The 22278-nt window shown below is 42.3% G+C and overlaps 1 protein-coding gene across 1 annotated transcript in view; it reads right to left on the bottom strand.

Moving 5' to 3' along the window:
* SLC16A10 (solute carrier family 16 member 10) overlaps positions 1-22278 on the bottom strand; it is a 116686-nt gene that overhangs the window by 16914 nt on the left and 77494 nt on the right. The window contains exon 4 of the mRNA XM_002929846.4: positions 2659-2802. Coding sequence (XP_002929892.2) covers positions 2659-2802 — 144 coding nt within the window. The remainder of the gene's footprint in view (positions 1-2658; positions 2803-22278) is intronic.

The raw sequence follows: 22278 nt of genomic DNA, 5'->3' as shown, positions 1-22278 counted from the left end.
AATCAGAAGGGGAAATGAAGCATGAGAGACTGTGGACTCTGAGAAACAAACTGAGGGCTTCAGAGGGGAGGAGGGTGGGGGAATGGGATAGGCTGGCGATGGGTAGTAAGGAANTTCAGAGGGGAGGAGGGTGGGGGAATGGGATAGGCTGGCGATGGGTAGTAAGGAAGGCATGTATTGCATGGTGCACTGGGTGTTAATACACAACTAATGAATCATCGAACTTTACATCAGAAACCAGGGATGTACTGTATGGTGACTAACATAATATAATAAAAAAACATAAAAAAAATAAAAGAAACAAAATTTAAACTAATGGAAAAAAAAAAAAAAGAATACCCACAGGTCCTAGGAAAAGGGGAATGAGCATAATACCATAAATGCTTTCAGCTGTGGACACTTCCATCATGTGACCAGACTCCTTTCTGCCGCTGCCTGCCGGGGCCTACACACAGACACCCCCAGTGAGGCCGCCTGTCTGTTCCTCAGGGTTCACACCTTTACGTGGAAGTGAGCACGATATGGCCCTTAATGCGGCCGGGGGGGGGTGGTGAGGAAAACCAGAGATTGCACGTGGGGCACTGAGCTCCTTGTCTGGCACATGGAAGTACTCAATAAATGGTGGCTGCTGCTATTTCAAATCAATTAATGGAAGTTACTTTATCTGTAGTAAATGCCTTTTCCAATCATTTTCCTGTGCCCACATCCCACTTCTTCTAGGCCCAGCTCACATACTGTCTCCCATCAACAGAGTGAGGAGACACACTCAATTCCCCAATCCCAAACTGCCCCCCTTCCTGGGCTCCCCTTCACCTTCCCTTCACAGCCAAGCTTTTGGGCAAAGTAGTCTACGCTGCCATTTATTCAGTGATCGTGATCAAGCTTTAGCACCTGCCACTCCACTGAAACTCTGTTGCTAAATTCAGTGAAAACCTTTTAGTCCTTAAGGTGCTTGCCCTTTCACTAGCTGCCGACACTGCTGACCTCTCCTGTCTCGGAAAACACTGTGCCCTGCTTCTTTCCCACCAATCTGGCCACTCCTTTCACTCTCCGCTGTATACCCCAGTCCTCCACTCCCTCCATACAGCCCATGAATGCCAAAGTCCCACAGGTCTCTCAGACTCTCTCAGGAGCTCCAACCCGGATTTCCCACAAGCACCACAAATTTAAAATGGCAAAAATGAACTCAGCGTCTCCCTCCATTACTGAATTACTGATCTTAATGAAACAGCACAACCATCCACTCAGATTCTCATTCCCAGGATCCCTATTTTATGCCCTGTTTGATTCCAGTGTTTCTGCCTTGGTTCCTCCTGCCAAGACTACTTCAGTAGTCTCCAACTAGACCCTCTGCCTCCGCTTTCTTTAAACAACAGCTTTACTGAGATAATAAATTCGTCTACCATAAAATTCACCCCTTTAAAGTAAGTAATGAGTGGGTTTTAGTTAACAAAGCTGTACAACCATCACTACTGCCTAATTTTAGAATATTTATATCATCCCCAAAAGAATCCCCATACCCCGTAGCAGTTACCCTCCAATGCCTGCCCCCCAGCCCCAGGCAACCACGGATCCACTTTCTGTCTCTGTGGCGCTGCCTATTCTGGCCACGTGACAGAAAGAGAGCTATCCAGTATGTAGCCTTCCGTGCCTGTCTGAACTCTTGCCCCTCCTCCACTTCATTCCATCCTTCACAGTTACCGGATGAAGCTCAGTAAAATGCAACTCACGTCGTGTCACTTCCTTGGTTAAAATCCTCCGGTGGCTCCTGGTAGGTTTCAGGATAGTGTTCATCCTCTTCCGAACCTGGCTCCTGCCTCTGCCTCCAGCCAGTCGATTTAGTGCTTTCCCTTTATTCCCTTTCTCTCTCCTTTTACTCAGTTTCCCAGACATAACTCTACTGTGCCACACCTCCACCTCTCTGCCCATGTGGTGTCCCCTGCTTGGAACACACTTCTCTGACTTATCTGACTACCACTCACCTCTTAACACCCGACCAGCCCAGGAAGCCTGCTCAGACCCTCACTAGTGATTCAGATGTTTGGTGCCTGTGTTTCTAGGGCACCCATCTAGAACAGTCATTATTGCACTGTGCTGCAACACTGTTTCATCTGTCTCCCCATGAGACCATTAGCTACTAACCGAGGGCACAGATCATCTTTCATGCTTCATCTGCAGCAGTCAGCCCCGTGTCGGGCATGGAGGAGTCATTTAAGTGCCTGTCAAATGAGTGGCAGTATGATCTTGGAATTAGCATTAGTTTAGGGCACACCCCTCAACACCCGGAAGGCAGTCTGCAATAAAGAAGTTCAAAAGAAACACACACCCCTGAATTTCACAAGATACTGCAAAAGGCACACGAGTATGAGGATGATGCCAAAAATAAAACATTCTTCTTAGAAAAAGCAATGGGCAAAAACATTCTGATTTGGTGGCATTCCAGGACAAAACAAATAAGGTGGTTGGTTCATCGCCAATGTCCCATGTTGAAAACCCAAAACTCATAACCGATTTTGCCTTTGAAAAACTGCTGGTAGAAGTTAGGTTCCAGAAAATATATGTCATTTTTACAGAAGAAATTAAGCAAATAAATACGTATAACGAGACATGAGGGGATAAAGGTAATTTTGCTGGGGGAAACATGGCTTAAGAAAGTACCTGAAGATAAACCTTCTTCACACCAGGCACATAATCTGCAATCCGGCCGAAGAGCAGCCGTCCAACCCCGGAAGTGATGCCAATGCACATGAGAACCACCTCTTTGTTTTTTCCATCTTGAAATCTTTCATTCACGTGTTTCATCTGTGGACCAAAAAGAAAGAAGCGGCACTAAATATGGTAGGAAAAACTGAGAAGTTTTGACACAAAATGCCTTTGTGTCTCCACAATGTTATGGACTCTCACCCCCTTCCAAATCCAAATATTTATAAAATTCCTTCTGTGATAATTTTTCATCAGAACATATGAAGACAAGGCTAATGTGATTTAGCGTGCATAAAAGAAACAAGACTCCTTATGAGAGATCTTATTTCAAAAAAGGGTTACCAACACACATTTTATTAGTTAACATTGAGCCATTAGCTAAAGAAGAGAACGTACCTTGAACGTACCGGACAACCTTGCTCTCTCAAGGTCACCTAAGGACCCAATATCTGCGCTCCTTCAAGGCAGTTTAAGGCAGTTTCACATCTAGGAGAAGCTGAACCAAACTGGCACCCCTGAAATAAGCTGTCCTGGGGCTTCCAGGATAAAAGCATGAGGTTCCCTCCCTGCTGGCCAATCTGCCTATCTGTGCGGCATCAGAACAGATAGATACTGAGGCAGTTGCAATTAGCGGTTCAAAGCAAAGCCTCTCAGAGAGACTGCTTGGGTTCAAGTCTAGGGTCCATCCCTTATCAGCCTGGCGACCACTTGTAAGTTTTTAACCCCTAAGTCCTCAGTTTCCTTATCTACAAAATGGAGATAGCAACAGCACCTCAGGAGAGTCATTATGAGGATTAAGATAAAGTATCTGTCAAGAACTTAGAACAGTGCCTGAGACAGTTAACAATGATCAGATATTAATTTTAGGGGGCACCTGGGTAGCTCAGTGGGCTGAGCGTCTTCTGTCGGCTCATGATCTCAGGGTCCTGGGATTGAGCCCCACATTGGGCTTGTGCTCTCTCACTATCTCTGTCTCTCTGCCTCTCTCTCTCTCAAATAAATAAATAAATAAAATCTTTTAAAAACAGATATTAATTTTAGCCTTTTTCAAAGGACCCTTTCCCTTAATTTACAGCGTACCTAGAATAGTGACTGTAAAACGGCCACCTGACAATGTTTTGTGGGGTTTTTTTTTTAAGACTGACTTTATTTATTAGACAGAGAGAGGGAGGGAGAGAGAGCTCGAGCACAAGCAGGGGGAGTGGAGAGGGAGACTGAGCCACCCAGACACCCTGACAATGTTTTAAAAGGCAGCGTGACCAGGCAGGTGTTATCCTGGGTGACAAAACCCGCAGCCCAGCTCCTGCTAGCATAAGCTTTGCTCCATAGCCCCTAAGTGTCACCCCTATCTTAGCACTTCCCTTCTCTCAATGATCATCTGTGCTCACGGTAAGGGTAAAAAGCATGTCTGTACTCCTACTGTTTTCTCTGAAATCACAGAGATGTTTTAACAAATCCAAACAATTGCTTGAAACAATCAGACTTACTGTTCCCTACACCAAACTTTGGCCTGAATTCCAGAAGCCTGCAAAGCAAATTACCCAGCAAGTTCAACGGCCCAATGTTCCCAGATGGTCCTAGTAGCCTTCAGGGATGAATGACATCCCCTTGAGAGACTTCCATTTTGCATTTTTAGGCCCACTTGGATATGCCAACACCATCATATCTGCCTTCTCCTTTTCGAAACTGGCAACTCTCCTCCCCAACTTCTGTATTTTCACACTGGCCCAAACAATCCTTCTAAATAGGACTTTAATCTCATCAATCCCTCATTCATCAGTTGCCCACTGCCTACATTTATATTCTTTTCTTTAAAGCCTTTTTTTTTTAAAGATTTTATTTATTTATTTGACAGAGATAGAGACAGCCAGAGAGAGAGGGAACACAAGCAGGGGGAGTGGGAGAGGAAGAAGCAGGCTCATAGCAGAGGAGCCTGATGTGGGGCTCGATCCCATAACGCCAGGATCACGCCCTGAGCCGAAGGCAGACGCCTAACCGCTGTGCCACCCAGGCGCCCCTAAAGCCTTTCATAACCTTTCACCAGTCTTATCTTTGTGCCTTTATTACCTACTGATCCTCGACTCAAAAGCAGAAAATACATATGTCTACAGGACTCAGGCAAGTTAACATTAAGGAGTGAAACCAACTTTTTGGAGAGAGGGAGCACATACTAAAGTTGATTATTACCATATAGGACCACTATGTTGCCAAGTCTATCTCCCAGTCCCCTTTTATTTTAAAGGGGAGTCAGAAATTTTTTTGTGTGGAAATGTTGGCACCTACCTTAAATTTAGAACCCAGCATGATCCACCCCATGCAAGCCAAACAAAACGTGTGCAAACTGCATTAGGCCAGCTTTGATCTTAGCCCTAATCCCATCTGGCCCAGCAGGAGTGGTTTATTCAGTGTCGCTTAAACACGTCTCCTACTTTCTTACCTCTCCACATTTCTGCTACCTCTTCTATCTTCTTTGACTTTCTGAATCCCACCCATTCTTTCAGACTCTGCTCAAATCCCACCTTTTCCATAAAGCTATCCTTGATTACCTCTGTCTTACATCCCCTTCTTGTTACTGCCTAACGTTTTCATTGGCACCTTAAGTACTGAATGTTCCTACCCAGCCTTTCTAGCTTCTAAGGCTACACATTCTCTTGTGTCAACTCTTACATGCCAGACTAGCCCTATCCACCTGCCTGTTCCAAAGACACCTCAAAGTCAGCATGCCCATCCATGCTGAACTCCCCTCCCGCTCACAACCTGCCCTCCCTCCATTTCAGGTAACACTACTACTGTTGGCCCAACTACCCAAGGGAGAAACCGGATAACCATCCTAGATTACTCCCTCTCCGTCCCCCCAAGATCCAGGAAATTCCCCCAAATTCTGAAGATTTTACCTCCTACCCTTCTCAGACACACTTCCTTCGGTCTTTGTTCCCCGTATTTTAGTTTAGGTTCCTAGCATTCCTTACTTAGACAACAACAGCCTTCTAGCATGCTTCTTGCTTGAGCCCCCACTCCTGAATCTCAGTTCTCTGAGACCACCAGATTAAGTTCAAAATTAAAAACACTTCTCTGCCTAAGATCCTTTGATGGCTCCCATAGCCTGAAGGGTAAAGCTCCGACTCCCAACTCCTGGTTTGACAGACAAAAGCCTTCCTCCTCTGCTACTGCAGCCGCACCTCCAGCGGCCTCCTTACACACCGTGCTGACACTGTGCTGTCCAGTGTGGTAGCTACTAGCCACGTGGGGACTACTGAGCACTGAAAATGTAGCTAGTTCAAACTGAGATGCGCTAAGTATAAAACACACAGCAAATTTAGAAGACTTACTGAAAAGAAAGCATGCAAAATATCTCAATAATTTAAAAACTGATTCAAGTTGAAATATTTTGCCTGTATTAGTTAAATAAAATACACTGTGAAACTAATTTCATGTAATTTTTTTAAATACGGAAACTAGAAAACTATAAATTACATACGTGGCTTGCATTTACTTCTATTGAATGGTGCTGGTCTAAGAAATCCACTTGTGGCTGTACAGATAAGATGGCTGTTGATAAAGGTAACACAAACTGGCTTATTCCTCTAGGCCCTTATCATTCCCCCTTAAGCGAAATTAGACAAAGTGGAAAGATGGATTCCAGCTCAATTCTGAGGAAAATGAATAACCTGACTTAAGGCAGATAGGATATAATTATGTGTATTCATCAGCTTTATTTTGGAATTTGATCCAGACTTAATGGATTAATCTACATCAGTAAGTACCCAAAGGATCTATTACAACTTTTTAAAAGACATTCTTTAGTATTCAAAAAAACTAAATTCACTAGTTATTCTTTTGATAAAACTAAGAACACCTGCCTGCCAAACTATTATTCTATATTAGTGGTTTATTTTTTCCCCTTTCTCTACTTTATAATCCTTAAAAGGAATATTAAGGTGAAATATTTTGAGTCTTTTGAAAGTGGATAGGTTTGGTAAATTCAAATTATGCTTAAGTGGAAACTTAGCTCTTCAACGATAAGGGGTGTTATTTCATTGAAATTTGTCACTGTTGTTGCTGTTAAAATAAAACGAGAACTTCAGCTTCTAATACCTCCTCTCCACCAGCAGCCAAAATCAGCAAGCTAAAAAAGTTTCTTTGGTAAGTAAGGGAATCTGAGGGGTTGGAGGACAGAATCTAGGAATGCTGGATCTCTGGGCCCTAGAGATCCTTCCTCACTGAGGTACCAGTACCTAGAAGCTCTGGTGTTTTCTACTTGCAGCCTGGGCCTCCCATGACTACTGCACACTATTTTATGAATCTCTGCCTATGTCTCATACTCTGGAGACTGGCACGCACTTTAGTTTAGCAGCAAGCATGAATATTAGGCAAAATTGATATGCCTAATAAAGAGGTATAGGGATAAGAACATGAAAATGTTGGACAGATGTTTCCACATTTAATCTAATTTTTTATTTTAACTTTTTGGGGGGGGTACGAGCAGGGGGAATGGCAGAGGGAGAGAGAGAGAGAATCCCAAGCAGGCTCCATGCTCAGTGCAGAGCCTGGCATGGAGCTCGATCCCATGACCCTGAGATCTTGACCTAAGCCAAAATCAAGAGTAAGGCTCAACTGACTGAGCCACCCAGGCACCCCCTAATCTCACTTTTTTTAAATGAGCATTTTTTTAAAAGATTTATTTGAGAGAGAGAGAGAGAGAGTCTCTTAAGCAGACTCCACACTGAGTGCAGAGCCCAAGGCGTGGCTTGATCCCAGGTCTATGAAATCATGAGCTGGACACTCAACCGACTGAGCCACCCAGACACCCCATCGAACATTTTAAACCAACACAGAGCTTAAAAAAGAGGCCACTAGTACATAAGGAATAACATCATTCTGTAGAGCAGTTGTTTCAAGTAGACTTTATCTGAATGTATAAGTGCTTCCAAGCAGGAGTTAGTCTTTTATTTCTGTTCTAAAACATGTGTTTACTCCAGGGCTGCACACCTCTCAGAGATTACCAAAACCATGCTGACAGTTTGAATCCTTCCTGCACCTGAAACATTTTTCATCATTCGAGCAACAACTTTTTGTTAACCATAGAAGCCATTTTTGGATTGTGTGAAACCCTATTCATTGTTTTGTTATCCAAAGTAACCAAGAACTCATATCCCTAAATATCTGCTCGTTCTACAACATGGGTGAAAGAAAGAAAAAAAAAGACAAAGTGGTTCACAGTTTGCCCTTCCTCCTAACCATCCCCACTTCAAGTAAACAGTGCTTCAACCTATATCTATGGATGACATGTTTCTGACCAGCCAACTGAAGGGAGAGGTTCCTCTCCCCTCCCTAGAGCCCAGAGGCAGATTTTTGAGAGGTTAGGGCAGGAGCCTAAGAAAGTCATCTTGCTGGGTTGGCTTCTCTCCCCTCTCCATCTTTCCCCTGCAGAGGAGCCACAGTGCCAAACATAGGGAGACATCAGACATAGTGTTCTTCCATGGACAATCCAGGCTGAATCCTCTGGCTTTTAGTCAACCATGAAGGAAATTAAATGGGTGGCCATAGTATAAAACCAGCTCTGATAAAGCTGATGTAAGCACAGTAGACACTCAAGCTTCTCCTTGACAAATAGTTGCACAACAGAAGAATACCCAATAAGAGGGAACCCTAAATCACTTTATTTGCAGAAACCCTCCAAACCCAGTGGTGGTGCATACCAGCAAAGCAAGGAGGTCATTGGTCAAAAATGTCTGATAATTACCTACAGTTATTTTCTAAAAGTGTGTGATTTGGCCAATGCCATGATGGTCTTTAGCCTCAACTGCCCTTTGCCTCCAACTTTTTAAGGGGATGGGTGGTTTTTGCTTAATGTCTTTTATGTAACACTTATGTAACTTATTACATAAAGAAAATGATCAAATTTTTGTATGTAGAGGTTAGACCATATATCTTTGGGGAATAGTAAAAGAAGAGGAGGAACTATGGAACACTTCAAGACAACTAGCTCTGATGCTGGATGTGCAGTAACGACGTGCGGTAACAGCCGTTGACTCCTGTTCTGAGTGCTAAAAAAAAAAAAAAAAAAAGACAGTAAAGTCAGGAGGGGAAAGCAAGACAGAAACTGCTCCAACAGAGCACAGCAGGCTATGGCGCTAACAGAGCTGCAACTACCTTCGCAGAGCTGAGCGGGGGAAAATCAACGGTGTTTGTCACCCACGGTGTTGCACTTACTGTGCCCTTTGAGAGAGAGACAGATTCCAGTAATGCAGCCCTCATCTGTCCTTGCCCGTGAGGGTTCTGATTCCCTGACCTTCTGCCCTTCCTCTTCACGTCTGCATCATCAAACTGGACACATGCACTCATTCTGTGCCTAGGAGAAAAAAATCTTGTGGCCAGCTCAGGGAACCTGTACCTTTTACGTCACATGCTACATCCAAAATTGGGGTAGTAAGCGCTGCACAATATTCTCAGTGGTTCTGTAATAATGATTTCTGCAGCTCCCTACTTTCCAACAAGGATACAGAGTTCAGAGCATGTTCACTCCCTTGATCTTCACGCTACACATCAGCGGCTTCAGCCTGTTGCCTCTCACTTGCATGCGGTTTAGTTTCTAACACACCCATTCAACATTGGAAAAGCTATTCCATCACTCTAAAAGACCATTCTGCTCAAAATACACTTCTTTAAAGATAAACTCAAAGAAAAGAGCCTGGCCCCTTTAAAAATTAGAAAGGGAGTAGAAAGCCTGCTAGAGTAGTTAATGGATAATCTTAGAATTTGTTGCAAATCAAAACTTTACACTACCCTTTGACTTCAAAGTAAGATGAATAGAAATCTGAGTAGGAATGAGGGTTTGCTCTTTCTTTCTTTTTTATTTTCTGTCTTTTTTAAGCAACTATGTTTTCTCTCTGTTTTTCCTAAGAAAAGAAAAGGAAGTAAATTAAAACAAGCGGGGCACTCACTTAGAATGTTTTTTCACACTGCATGGTACACCAGCAAGCCCACTGAGGTGATCAAAGGTGGAAGAACACTACACTCGCAGATTTGGAGACATAAAGTTAAGTCCTTTACATCACACAATACTGAAATAGAACGTTATGGCTATTAAAAGATATTCCTTGATTAGCTCAGCCTCAAAAGTCGTTACATTTGATCAGCTGTGCTTTGAGTATAAAACAGCGCTAAGACTTGCTTGAAGAGAAAACATAAAATTCTTTGCCTACCAACATTTTTAAGAACTACCATCTTCAGGCAGCGCAGTGTCTGCTGACTGACAAGATGTTTCTGTCATGACTAAACCTGAGGAGCGGGTACCAACTGCTTCCTCGGCAGCTGAGCAGGTAGGGAGCAGACCTTTGGCCTGACAGGGCTTTCGGAGGCACGGGGAGCTGGCTCTGCACTTGTTTCCTTAAACGGCCAGTCTTTCCATTTCGCCACGATGGGCTCCCGTGATGTCGGTAATCACACGTGGCACTGTTCAGACACGTAAAAACAGGACTGAGAAAACAGAGGGAAGAGCTTCCAGAGTCAAGGTTACCTAGCAGCCACCAAGGAGCAGAAACAGAAGAGTTTAGAAGGAAGAAAGATGGCTGATGGCTGAAAAAACCCTGATCTAATTTTGAAAACATTTTCTAACTCTAAAATTTCTTTAAAGCATTTATTTTTCCTTTTTTTACAAAATAATTTCCCTGAGATTAAAAGGAAAAAAAAGCAAGGCAAAAACCATAAATAGTCCATCCTTGACATAGCATTAATTAAATCAGATCTAGATTTGGCAAAATGTTCTAGAGGAATTATCAGTCAAAACCAATTTGGATTTAGATGCCAGTTCAAATAATCCTGAATTTTAGAAGATGGACTTCAACCTAAAGGAGAAAATAAATCACTGGGGTTTTGGAGTAATTTGAAGTTTAGTAACCCTGACAATTTCTATGCCAGATATCTCACAAATTATCAAAAACTGTTCTAGTACTTCCTGAGCAATGAAAGATATTTAACCTGTTGGCTTATTTAAATTTATTCATTCCACCTAAATCCAAATTTGATTCAAAACAGTCTTCTTCTTGGAGTCTCATTCTTGGCACAGATTCGGCACTCTCTCAGACCCTTGGCTCCTAGCTAATTTGGATGAACACAACCACTGTGAATTAAGACAGTGTCTGTCTGGGGGTGGGTGGGTGGCTCACTTGGTTCAGCCTCCAACTCTTGATTTCGGCTCAGATCATGATCTCAGGGTTGTGAGGTCAAGCCCTGTGTGGAGGGTCAGGCTCCATGCTAGGTGTGGAGCCTGCTTGGGATTCTCTCCCTCTCCCTCTGCCCACCCTTCCTCTTGTTAAAAACAAAAACAAGAAAAGAGTGTCTGTCTGTGATGGAGTTAGACCATCTCCCCTCCAGTAAGATGGCTCCAGAGGGCTCAGCCACAGTCCACAGCCTGCCTGCGTGACCAACTCATACTTCAAAGAGCCCTCTGAAAATATACCCGGCCTCAGCGGCTCTGCATCCATGGGTTCCCGTTTGTGATGAATGCTCTTTTGAGGTATCATGTGTTTCCATGTTTGCATTTGTTTAGAAAAGGGGATGTGCCTCCTCTCCTCCAGGCTTTGTAAGGCATAGTGATGAGTCTTCGCTATCAATTCTAAGAATCATCTCATTGCTAACCCACTCCCTAGTATCACATCAAATTTAAAAAAAATATATATCTGAATGATGATGAAAAATTGTTAGGATTGGGCCTGGATCAGTTTTCCTTCCACTAATGTCATTTCCAATACTTCTAAGATTGTCTACACCCAGTTTGTTTATTTGTTCGTTTTACCCTTTCTTAAGAAAAAGGCTATTTCAGAGTTCTGGGGTGGATGGTGGTGGGAGGGGGGGTTGATTAACATTATTTTAAACGCGTTCAGTTCCATTTTGTGGTTTTAAAGTGTTCAGGAAGAAAAAGACCACACCACTAAAGGACAGATAGGAAAATGGAAGGCCTGAGTGGTCTGGATTAAGGATACTGGCATGGCAGAGAGAAAACTTATGTGACTGAGAGCTGGGAGGCCTTGGCATAGCAGGGTGGGGCGGGGAATCTTTAGAGCTGAATTATGAACTCTACTCCTTACTGATTTTAAGATCTTGGACATCAGTTTTCTTTTTTTTTTTTTTAAAGATTTTATTTATTTATTTGACAGAGATAGAGACAGCCAGCGAGAGAGGGAACACAAGCAGGGGGAGTGGGAGAGGAAGAAGCAGGCTCATAGCAGAGGAGCCTGATGTGGCTCGATCCCATAACGCCGGGATCACGCCCTGAGCCGAAGGCAGATGCTTAACCGCTGTGCCACCCAGGCGCCCCATGATCTTGGACATCAGTTTTCTGATCTGAAACCAATACTGCACGTTGGTATACAATTTGGCCAGTACCATCCCCTCAGAGTGTTTTGGAAATTTGTGGAGAGCATTTTTATCTTTCTGATAAGGTTGTACCCAAGTATTACCTTTTTAAAAATTTTTAAATAAAATTTATATCACTTAATATTTACCATTTTAACCATTTTTTAAGTGTACGTGGCATTAAATACACTCACCTTGTGTAGCTGTTACCACCATCCATCCCCAGAACATTTTCATTTTCCCAGACTGAAACACTGTATCCATGAGACACTAACTCCCCATTTCCCCAAACCCCTGGCAACCACCATTCTACCTTGTTTCTATGAATATGACTACTCTGGATACCTCATCTAAGTGGAATCAGACAGTATTTGACTTTCTATGGCTTATTTCACTTAGCATAATGTCTTAGAGTTTCATCCATGTTGATAGCACATATCCCAAGGATTAATACTAGAGGCCGCTTTTCGGCAACCGTCTTGAGCAATGGAAACTTGAGCAAGGCAAAAACACCCACAGCGACCACCGACCCAAACAGGCTCATCAAGTGACTCACCTTGAAATAGCCATAGGCCCTAAGTGACCAATTACAACCAGGCACAGTTCCTAAGATTACCAAAAAAGGGAAAATTCCATAAGTTCCACACTCCCTCACTCTGCCCTGTAACTGTGGCCCCTCACCACCACCTCGTCATAGACAGTCCCTCCTTTGCTGTCCTGCTGCTGCTCCCTTGCAGTGTATTCAATAAACGTCTATCTCCTTTGTTCTGCCTTGGGTGAATTCTTTCATACCCGTGCCACCGGCCCCCACCCAGTTGGGATGCCCCACATTGGGTGGCCAGAATGGGGACCCTCTGTCAGCCCTGGACTCTCTCCAGATTCTCCAGGAATTTCTCGGGACTTTCCCTCAATGGACTGACTCTAGTACCTCTGGCCAAAGTTACCCTTGGTGAGGATCTGAAGCTCCATGGGGAACCCACCAGACCACCCTTGCCTGAAAGGATAAGGGATCCATCCCTCCCTCTCTTTTCTTTTCAGCCCTTCAGCAGCCAACCCTAATACTCCTTAGACAACTGAAGGTCTCTGAGCAAGATGGCTCCCTGATGTGGTCTAAAGGTCTGAGGGCAAATAGGTTGGACAGCCCATGTCTGTGAGAGTGAAGGACCCCTTTCCATTCCTCTCCCACTCCATCTACAGTTCATCTAGGGTGAATGTACACACCTTAGAGACTCAGTTGGGACCTTTTCTTGATACTGGCTGACTCTCAGCTACCTTGCTCCCCTTTTTCCTTTGTTCTGGCAGATCCAGCAACCATCTTGATCTACAGGCAAAACACATTTCCACACATCTGAGGGGTGAATCCTCTTCCTTCTTTTTCCAACCTGGTTTGGCAACCACGTGTCCATCTTTCCCTGTTGCAGGGGACACCCCAGCAGGGATTGCTATTGCCATTTGCCATGACCCTCTCCTTGGTGGGATGCCCCAGTAGGGTCAGTTGCCCTGCATAAGGTCCCATCTTTTTTCAGGTCAGTGGGATACCCTACCAAAATTGCAACCAGAAGTTAGAGTTTCATTCCCTTTCATGGACTCCTCTTTGGAAACCAGCAGCCAGTCTTTCCCATTCTGGGACAAACCCCCTATATTCCTTTGGATTCACTCTTGGGTTGTATTCTTAAAAACTGGAACACATTTGACCCCCAAAGCCTGAGGAAAAACATTTCATCTTTTTATGTAATGTTTCCTGGCCTCAGTACAAACTCCCAGATCAAGAGGTATGGCCCCTCCACAGAACCCTTTCTTATAATACTATTTTCCAGCTTGGCCTCTTTTGCTGGAACTCCTCCAAATGGCCGGAGCTCTCGGCATTATCCCCAAAATCCTGACCTCCACAAAAACTGTAAAATGTGTCTTGCTCGGTTTCATGGCCCATCTGACCCTGTGTATAGCTTTCAAAGTCTGTGGTAACCTGAAACTTTAAAGTTTTGCTTGGATGATAAATTGAAATCATTGAACAATGAAGTCATTTCCAAATAAGGTAAAATATTCAAGTATTGATTACTAAATATAAGTTTTTGCTTTTGGCTTCTCATTGCAGATAAATGAAAGATACTTGGGTCTGTTGGAAAACATGCTTTGTGCCTTATTGAAAGAATGTTTTTTAAAATTATGAAATCTTTCATAAATTTCAGATCTAAAGAATTCTGGTTCACAACTGGTTACTATTTAGTTTTCACTGGAGACTAAGGTTTCTAAGTTAAGATTCTATTACGTAATTAGGACTGATGGAAATAAGGAAAGCAACTCTGTATGTAGAAAATTAGGAGATATATGAGGAAGATATAAGGAATGAGAATACATTTTTGTTGAAGGAAAAAGCAATTTTGTCCTAAAATGAGTCTCGTTGTTTGGAGAGAAAAGGCCTGGGACAAAACCTGAATGCAAAAGTTGTAGAAGGTTTATGAAGGGAAAGCTTTAGAAAGAATTCTGGGGGGGCACCTGGGTGGCTCAGTCGTTAAGCGTCTGCCTTCGGCTCAGAGCGTGATCCCGGTGTTCTGGGATGGAGCCTGACATCAGGCTCTTCCGCTGGAAGCCTGCTTCTTCCTCTCCCACTCCCCCTGCTTGTGTTCCCTCTCTCCCTGGTTGTCTCTATCTCTGTCAAATAAATAAATAAATAAATCTTTTAAAAAAAAGAAAAGAAGAATTCGGGGCGCCTGGGTGGCTGAGTTGGTTAAGCATCCAGCTCTTGATTTGCACTCAGGTCATGGTCTCAGGGTCATGAGATGGAGCCCCGCATCAGGCTCCTCGCTCAGTGGGGAGTCTGCTTGAGATTCTCTCTTTCCCTCTGCCCCTCTCCATTCTACCCCTGCCCCTGCACACACGTGCACACTCTAAAATATTTTTTAAAAAAGAATTTTAGGGCCACCTGGGTGGCTCAGTCGGTTAAGCATTTGCCTTCAGCTCAGGTCATGATCCCAGGGTCCTGGGATCGAGCCCCACATTGGGCTCCCTGCTCAGCACCTACCTATTTGCCTTTGGAATCTCTTAATGCCACTTTGGTTAAATAAGTTTTAAGTTTTGTAATGATCTGTAATCCTATTTAGGTATGTGCTTTATAACTTTGAGGGTTTTTTTTAAACAAAATTCCCAAGATTCAAATTCTAAATGAAATCTTTTTGACTAACTGAGCTTGTTTATTTGGTATGTTAACTTAATTCAGAGGCTGGTATGTTAATTTAATCCAGAATTTAGAAATTATATGAAATTCCTAAAGTTTTAATGTTTTGGTATAGAGTCACCACTTGACATTGTAATTATCAAAATGCTAGGTGTCACAGAAATAACTGGATTTCCTTGTCTGCTGCATTATAATGAACTCTTATGTCAGATTTTTAACCATGTCCATTTCTGAGGGGGTTTTTTTGTCAAAGTTGTTCTGATGCTCTTGCAAAATGAGTTTTGTCTTCAAGGAGAGTCATAAAAAGGATTTTTGAGGAATACAGGTTTTTGAGATCTTTAAAATCATAAAACTAAAATGGGTAAGAATTTCCAACTAACTAAAAAAACCTGCATTCCAACTGAACAAGAATTAGTAAAATGGGACTAAGTGAATTGAGGAAGATCATTATAGTTTTTATGACTCTTGTTTTAAAACAGGGTTTAAAACATTGTTTAAAAAGCCAGCTTGTGCACTCTCACTCTCTCTCTGTCAAATAAATAAAATCTTTAAAAAATATATCTATGACTTGCAGAGATTTGATAAAGTATTCCTTTGTGAACAAATGGAAACATTTAACTTTTCTCCCTACCTGAACCCTCTGAAATTCAAAAACTCTCACTCAGTATTCTTCCTCTCACGGCAATTATAGTTATTTGCTTAAGTTCAATAAGAATCTGTTCTCCCTATAACAGGACACCATCAGAAACATCGGTTATTTTACCAAGGCTTTGAGAGAGACATGCACAGCCTCCAATATGACTGAACAGCTTTAAGAAATAAGGCTCTTTATGGAGGCATGAAGCCCCTTGGAAATGTTGGCCTGCTACCTTGCTTACAGAGTTCTCAGCAGCCTTACCAGGTGAGTCATGAATGTCACTTCCTGCCAGCTACAATAGCCTCAGGATATTTTGGGAACTCAAGAAGAGGAATTTGCCCAAATCTACAGGTATTGCAGGCATGTCTGACAGCACATAGTTGGCTTGGCTTCTGGCCTAGAAAGGCTACTAAAAGTTCAATCTAGAGATTCCTTATAAAAAGTTCCAGCAAAACTCAATTTAAAGAATCTATATGATCAATCACTATTCTTACTGAGTTTACGTAAATAATTAGGCCAAGTTTTGTTTGGGGTTTTTTTGTATGTATGTATCTTTTTATTTTTATTTAAATTCAATTAACTAACATATAATGTATTACTAATTTCAGAGGTAGAGGTGATTCATCAGGCTTATAATTATTATTTTTTTATTTTTAAGATTTTATTTCAGAAAGAAAGCGAGAGATAGAGTACACGAGCAGGCGATGGGCAGAGGGAGAAGCAGACTCCGCTGACCAGGGAGACTGACACAGGGCTCAATCCTAGGACTCTGGGATCATGACCTGAGCTGAAGGTGGACGCTTAACGACTGAGCCACCCAGGTGCCCCTCAAGTCTTATATGTTACCCAGTACTCATTACATCACATGCCCTCCTTAATGTCCACCACCCAGTTACCCCATCTCCCCACCCACCTCCCCTTCAGCAACCCTCAGTTTGTTTCCTATGATTAAGAGTCTCTTATGGTTTGTCTGTCTCCCTTTCTGATTTCATCCTATTTTTTCCCTCTTCCCCTATGATCCTGTTTTGTTTTTTAAATTCCACATATGAGTGAGATCATATGGTAATTGTCTTTCTCTGATGGACTTATTTCGCTTAGCATAATACCCTCTAGTTCCCTCCATATCGTTGCAAATGGCAAGATTTGATTTTTTCCATGGCTGTGTAATATTCCTGTGTGTGTGTGTGTGTGTGTGTGTGTGTAGATACACACACCACATCTTCATCCATTCATCAGTCGATGGACTTCTGGGCTCTTTCCATAGTTTGGCTATTGTGGACATTACTGCTACAAGCATTGGGGTGCAGGTGCCCCTTTGGATCACTACATTTGTATTTTTGGGGTAAATCCCTAGTAGTGCAATTGCTGGGTCATAGGGTAGCTCTATTTTCAACTTTTTGAGGAACCTCCATATGGTTTTCCAGAGTGGCTGTACCAGCTTGTATTCCCACCAGTGTAGGAGGGTTCCCCTTTCTCCGCATCCTCGCCAACATCTGTCATTTCCTGACTTAATATTAGCCATTCTGACTGGTGTGAGGTGGTATCTCATTGTGGTTTTGATATGTATTTCCAATTAGGCCAAGTTTGTTAAAACTAGACTTGTTTTACAAATTAGTCTTAGGGTGCCTATCTGGCTCAATTAGTGGAGAATGTAATCTTAAGGTTGTGAGTTCAAGCCCCATGCTGGGTGTGGAGAATACTTAAATAAAACTTCAAACAAATAAATGAATTAGTCTTGATTTGGCTATCTGGAAATAAGGGTGAATTCAGAGAGAAAAATTATGTGTCAATAACACATCCTTATGGATTATATTCTAGTTTTGATTAACTGTCTTTATTGGGGGGGGCAGAAGGAGAGGGAGAGAGAGAATCTAAAGCAGGCTCCACGGCCAGCATGGAGCCCGATGTGGGGCTTGATCTCACAACCCTGAGATCATGACCTGAGCTGAAATCAAGAATCAGACACTTAACCAACTGAGCCACCCAGGCACCCCTAATTGTCTTTAAATGTTTGTTGTTTGCCTAAGCTAGACAACCTGAGGTAAACTTCAGAGAAATTGCCACAATAGCTCATGTATAGACAATCTTCATGTTTGTTATTCTGTGGGGATAATAACAGGACCGTATGAGCATACAATTATTTGAACAGCTGGATAATGGGATGGATTCCCCAAAAACTGTATAACTCAACTATCACTTTGACCAATCCTGTGTGGCTGGGAGGACAAAATCACTCCTTAAAAGCTGGAGTGTATCCCACTCCATGCAGTTAACCACGGACTTGTGGAGATAATAAATGGCCCCACTTTCCTTATGATTGGATTGGATGATGCACTTGGGGATGCCCATATCCCCAGACAAGTCTGCTCCCACTTGCCAGTGATTCTTCATAATTAGGATATTTGTTAAGCCTGGACCTCAAAGAGGGCTTCTTGATGGTTTCATCCCTTAGCTATATTTGTCCTAGGAGTCACCTCTATTGATGTAAAATTCCAAGTAGAGGGTTTAGTCAAGCATAAAGTGGCCAACTTTAACTACGCCCAACATGCAGTCACTCACAAATTCAAAAGGTGGCCCTCTGAGACCAAATGGTTCTTGATATCCTGACTGCAGCTCAAGGAGAAACCTAAGCTTTATTAAAACGGAATGTTATATATATTCTCCAGATTTCCATAAAAATGTAACAGGGTTACTAGAAGATATGAATATTCAAATTGGTGCTTTAAACGATCCCTCTTCTCCTTTAATTGATTAAACTCCTGGACTAGAGGAAGATTTTCATCAACTATCAAAGGTCTTTTATTTGGGCTTCTCTTTCTCATAATAACAATATTACTACTACTACTATTATTATTATCATTATACTTTGTTGTCTTTTCTGATGTTTCTCCACCTGATGTCAAGATTCCTTCACTGCCGTAACTTCGAGCTGACAGATGATCTTTTCTACTCAGGGAGATTCATACATGCTGTTTACCTTGGATTCGGCCGCCTCTGCCTTTTATAATTCCTACATATAAGGACATCTCTGTGCCCCCCATTCAGCAGGAAGAAGCTCCTGAAGATGAGACCTCTGCCCAAATGCCAAAGATTTGTCATTGTCGATCTGTCAGGGGGGAATGTAGAGTCCACTTTTAGGAAACAGGCTTGAGCAATGGAAACTTGAGGAGGTCACAAGGGCCCATAGCAACCACCGAACACCAACCAGACCCAAAGAAGTTCATTAAGTGATTCACCTTGAGATAGCCAGAGGCCCTAACTGACCAATTACAACCAGACACAGTTCCTAAGATTACCAAAAAAGGAAAAATTCCATGAGTTCCACACTCCCTCACTCTGCCCTGTAACTGCGGCCCCTCACCACCACCTCCTCATAGACAGTCCCTCCTTTGATGTCCTGCTGCTGCTCCCTTGCATTGTATTCAATAAACGTCTATCTCCTTTGTTCTGCCTTGGGTGAATTCTTTCATACCTGTGCCACCGGCCCCCACCCAGTTGGGATACCCTGCATTTGGTGGCCCCCCCATCCAAATGGAATGCCCCACATCAACTTTTAAAATATATGTGATTTAATTAAAAATTATTTCTTTTATTTCTTCTTCTATGAAAGCATTGTTTTCATTAAATTATGTGTTCGGGTAGCTTGTGTGATCTAGGTATTTTATTTCAGGAGAGAAAAGGAGGTCCTGGGTCTGACACACTGTTCTAGATATGTGACAGGGTTGCTGTGAAGGTAAGCGTGATGCAGAGCTCAGAAAGCACCTCACAAGGATGAGGTGGGACAGGGACAGTAGGACTGAGTAATCCTGACCCCAGGATCCAGTGTCCTACAAACTGAAGAGCAGGAGCAAAGCAACATCTGGCAAGGAACTGTGAAAAGTCCCTGAGGCAGCTCCTGAGGAGTAAGAAACATAGAACAGAAAACCATGTGTTCATGTAAAAAGAGATACAGTGAAGTAGTCACAGGCACTTGACTTATGTTGAGGCTATTAAAATATTTCATAAATTCGATAATCAATATATGGTGATATTTTAAACTCGACCGACGTGTGTGAGGGTCAAGAGAGGCATGGCCAATCCATTAGCCTGCTTGCTGGGCTGTGGTCACCCGCAGTCATCCCAATCTTCTGGATGCAGCTAGAAGGCACAAGGCACAAGAGGTACCATCTCACCTCAACACTCATACCTCAACACCATGTACCTCTTACCACTGGATTTCCCTATCTTTAAATCACTCCACATTGAAACTAGACAAGGGTATTTTATTCCTATTATTTAAACCATACCCTCACACCGTATGTGTGTGACCAGAGAAAGTCTCTAAACCAACTAATGTCTCTCCCGATAAGAGGGAGATAAAACTGTTCTTACCTTCAGGGTTTATTATAATGAAGAGCAAAAGAAAAAAGAACTTAAAGAACATAAAGTGCTATTAGAACGAGAAGTAGTCACAAGTAGAGAAATTAGTAGAACACATACTTCAGCGATTCCACCAACCTACAAACTCAGGGTGAAACTGGCCAAAAAATATTTTGAGTGCCTTGCACAGGCCAGGTGCTAGGGATGGAGCAAAGGAAAGGGGGCTCTGTCCCTACCTTTTGACACATCCAGTCTACTTTACCCACTTATTCTTTACCATTTCCTGAGGTGTCATGACAATTCCCACACAAAACTCCCCAATATATTTTGTAGAAAAATCCAGTTTTCACCAGCCTTTCCCATACTTACATTGAATATATTATATAGTATAAGGGCCTGACAAAAATACACTATTGCTGGTTTCAGCTGAAGTTTGAAAGATGTCTGTGGATTTCTTTCTCCCCCATAAATTCAAAATCTCTTAGCAGTTTGGTGCCTATATTCTAGGGATAATTTTCATGACTAAATAAACCATGTATCACTTCTAAAAGCTACTACTGAATTATCTACAAATATTTATTTTTGTCTAAATACAATTTAGAACATAGGACAACTTACTGCCTTACTAAAAGCAGCAGCTCCGTTTTAGTTAACTTATTTGCAAATGATCAGTTTTCTAGGCTTCTTATGTATTATGTCCTGTCCTATCAAATTCCTATGTCAGTATATTACACTTTGAAGGAGGAAAACAAAACAAAACAAAACCCCAACTAGCTTGTTTCGATGAGTGTTCCGTAACTATTTAACTTCCACCATTAATGAATCATAAGTGGCCAGAAGTAAAGATCCTTATTCATCTTAAGTAGGAGAACACTGGTGAATACTGCCTGAAGCACAAAACTGATGAATGGGCAAATTTTCACTAACCTGAGCAGTCAAACTGCCGCAGATGTTGAGATCTGCAGGAAAATAAATGCAAGGTTAGAAAAGCAAGAAAAGCACAGACACTACTGGAAAAAAAAATCTGAACAAAGTGGGGATAAGGTGAGGGAGAGAAGAGGTCTAAGCATTAACGTTTTAACCACATGAGAACTGCAGAAGACTAGTGTATTTTTAGAAGATAGAAGTAGTAAGTAAAGTATCTGGAAAAAAAAAAAAAAGCAATGTTTGGGCCCGATGCAAGAATTTTAAATTTTCAACATGCAGATTTCAATACACCAGATAAAAATAAGTTGGATAAAAAATTCATCAACTGTTGGCTGGCCTTATCGAAACTAGAGAGGTTCTTGGTCATAGGCTTCCCAAGGGCAACAGGAAGCAGTCTTATTTTTAATATCTTCCACATATCTAATTCTGCCCTTCACCAATAGAATCCACTTACTGTCACCTCCTCAAAGAAGTTGTCCCTGACTTACCAAACTGAAGTGACCTTCCATCGCATTTTATTTTCTTCAAAGAAAATATCGCTATTTGAAAACTACCTTGCTTCCTTATTTAAAGCTCTGTGAGAGCAGAGATTATATCTATTCTCACCACTGCATCCCCACACCTACAATGCTAATGGCATCCAACAGGTACTCAGTGAATATCTGTTAAATGAATGAATGCTTGAATCTGTTCGAGTGAGTAGTCATTAGAGGAAGACACACACACACAAGGAAAAAAACATCAGAATAATGGGAATAACCCATTCTAATTCTAGTGACACCCCTGCCACTTACTGTGCAAGCTTGAGCAAAATAAAACCTCTCCAATTTTCAAGGTTCTTAATCTACTCAGTGTCAGTGCTGCTTTCCTCATAAAAGGCTGCTACGAGAATTAAATCAAAAAATGTGTGAAACGGGCTCCTGGGTGGCTCAGTTGGTTAAGCATCTGCCTTCAGCTCAGGTCATGATCTCACGGTCCGAGGATCAAGCACCACATCAGGCTCCCTGCTCAGTGCGGAGCCTGCTTCTCCTTCTCCCTCCACCCCTCCACCCCGTCTCGTGCTCTCTGTGCTCTCTCTCTCTCAAATAAATAAATAAAATCTTAAAAAAAAAATGTATGA

This window comes from Ailuropoda melanoleuca, chromosome 10, assembly GCF_002007445.2.
Source record: "Ailuropoda melanoleuca isolate Jingjing chromosome 10, ASM200744v2, whole genome shotgun sequence".
NCBI lineage: Eukaryota > Metazoa > Chordata > Mammalia > Carnivora > Ursidae > Ailuropoda > Ailuropoda melanoleuca.
This window is presented reverse-complemented; position numbering and strand designations above follow the sequence as displayed.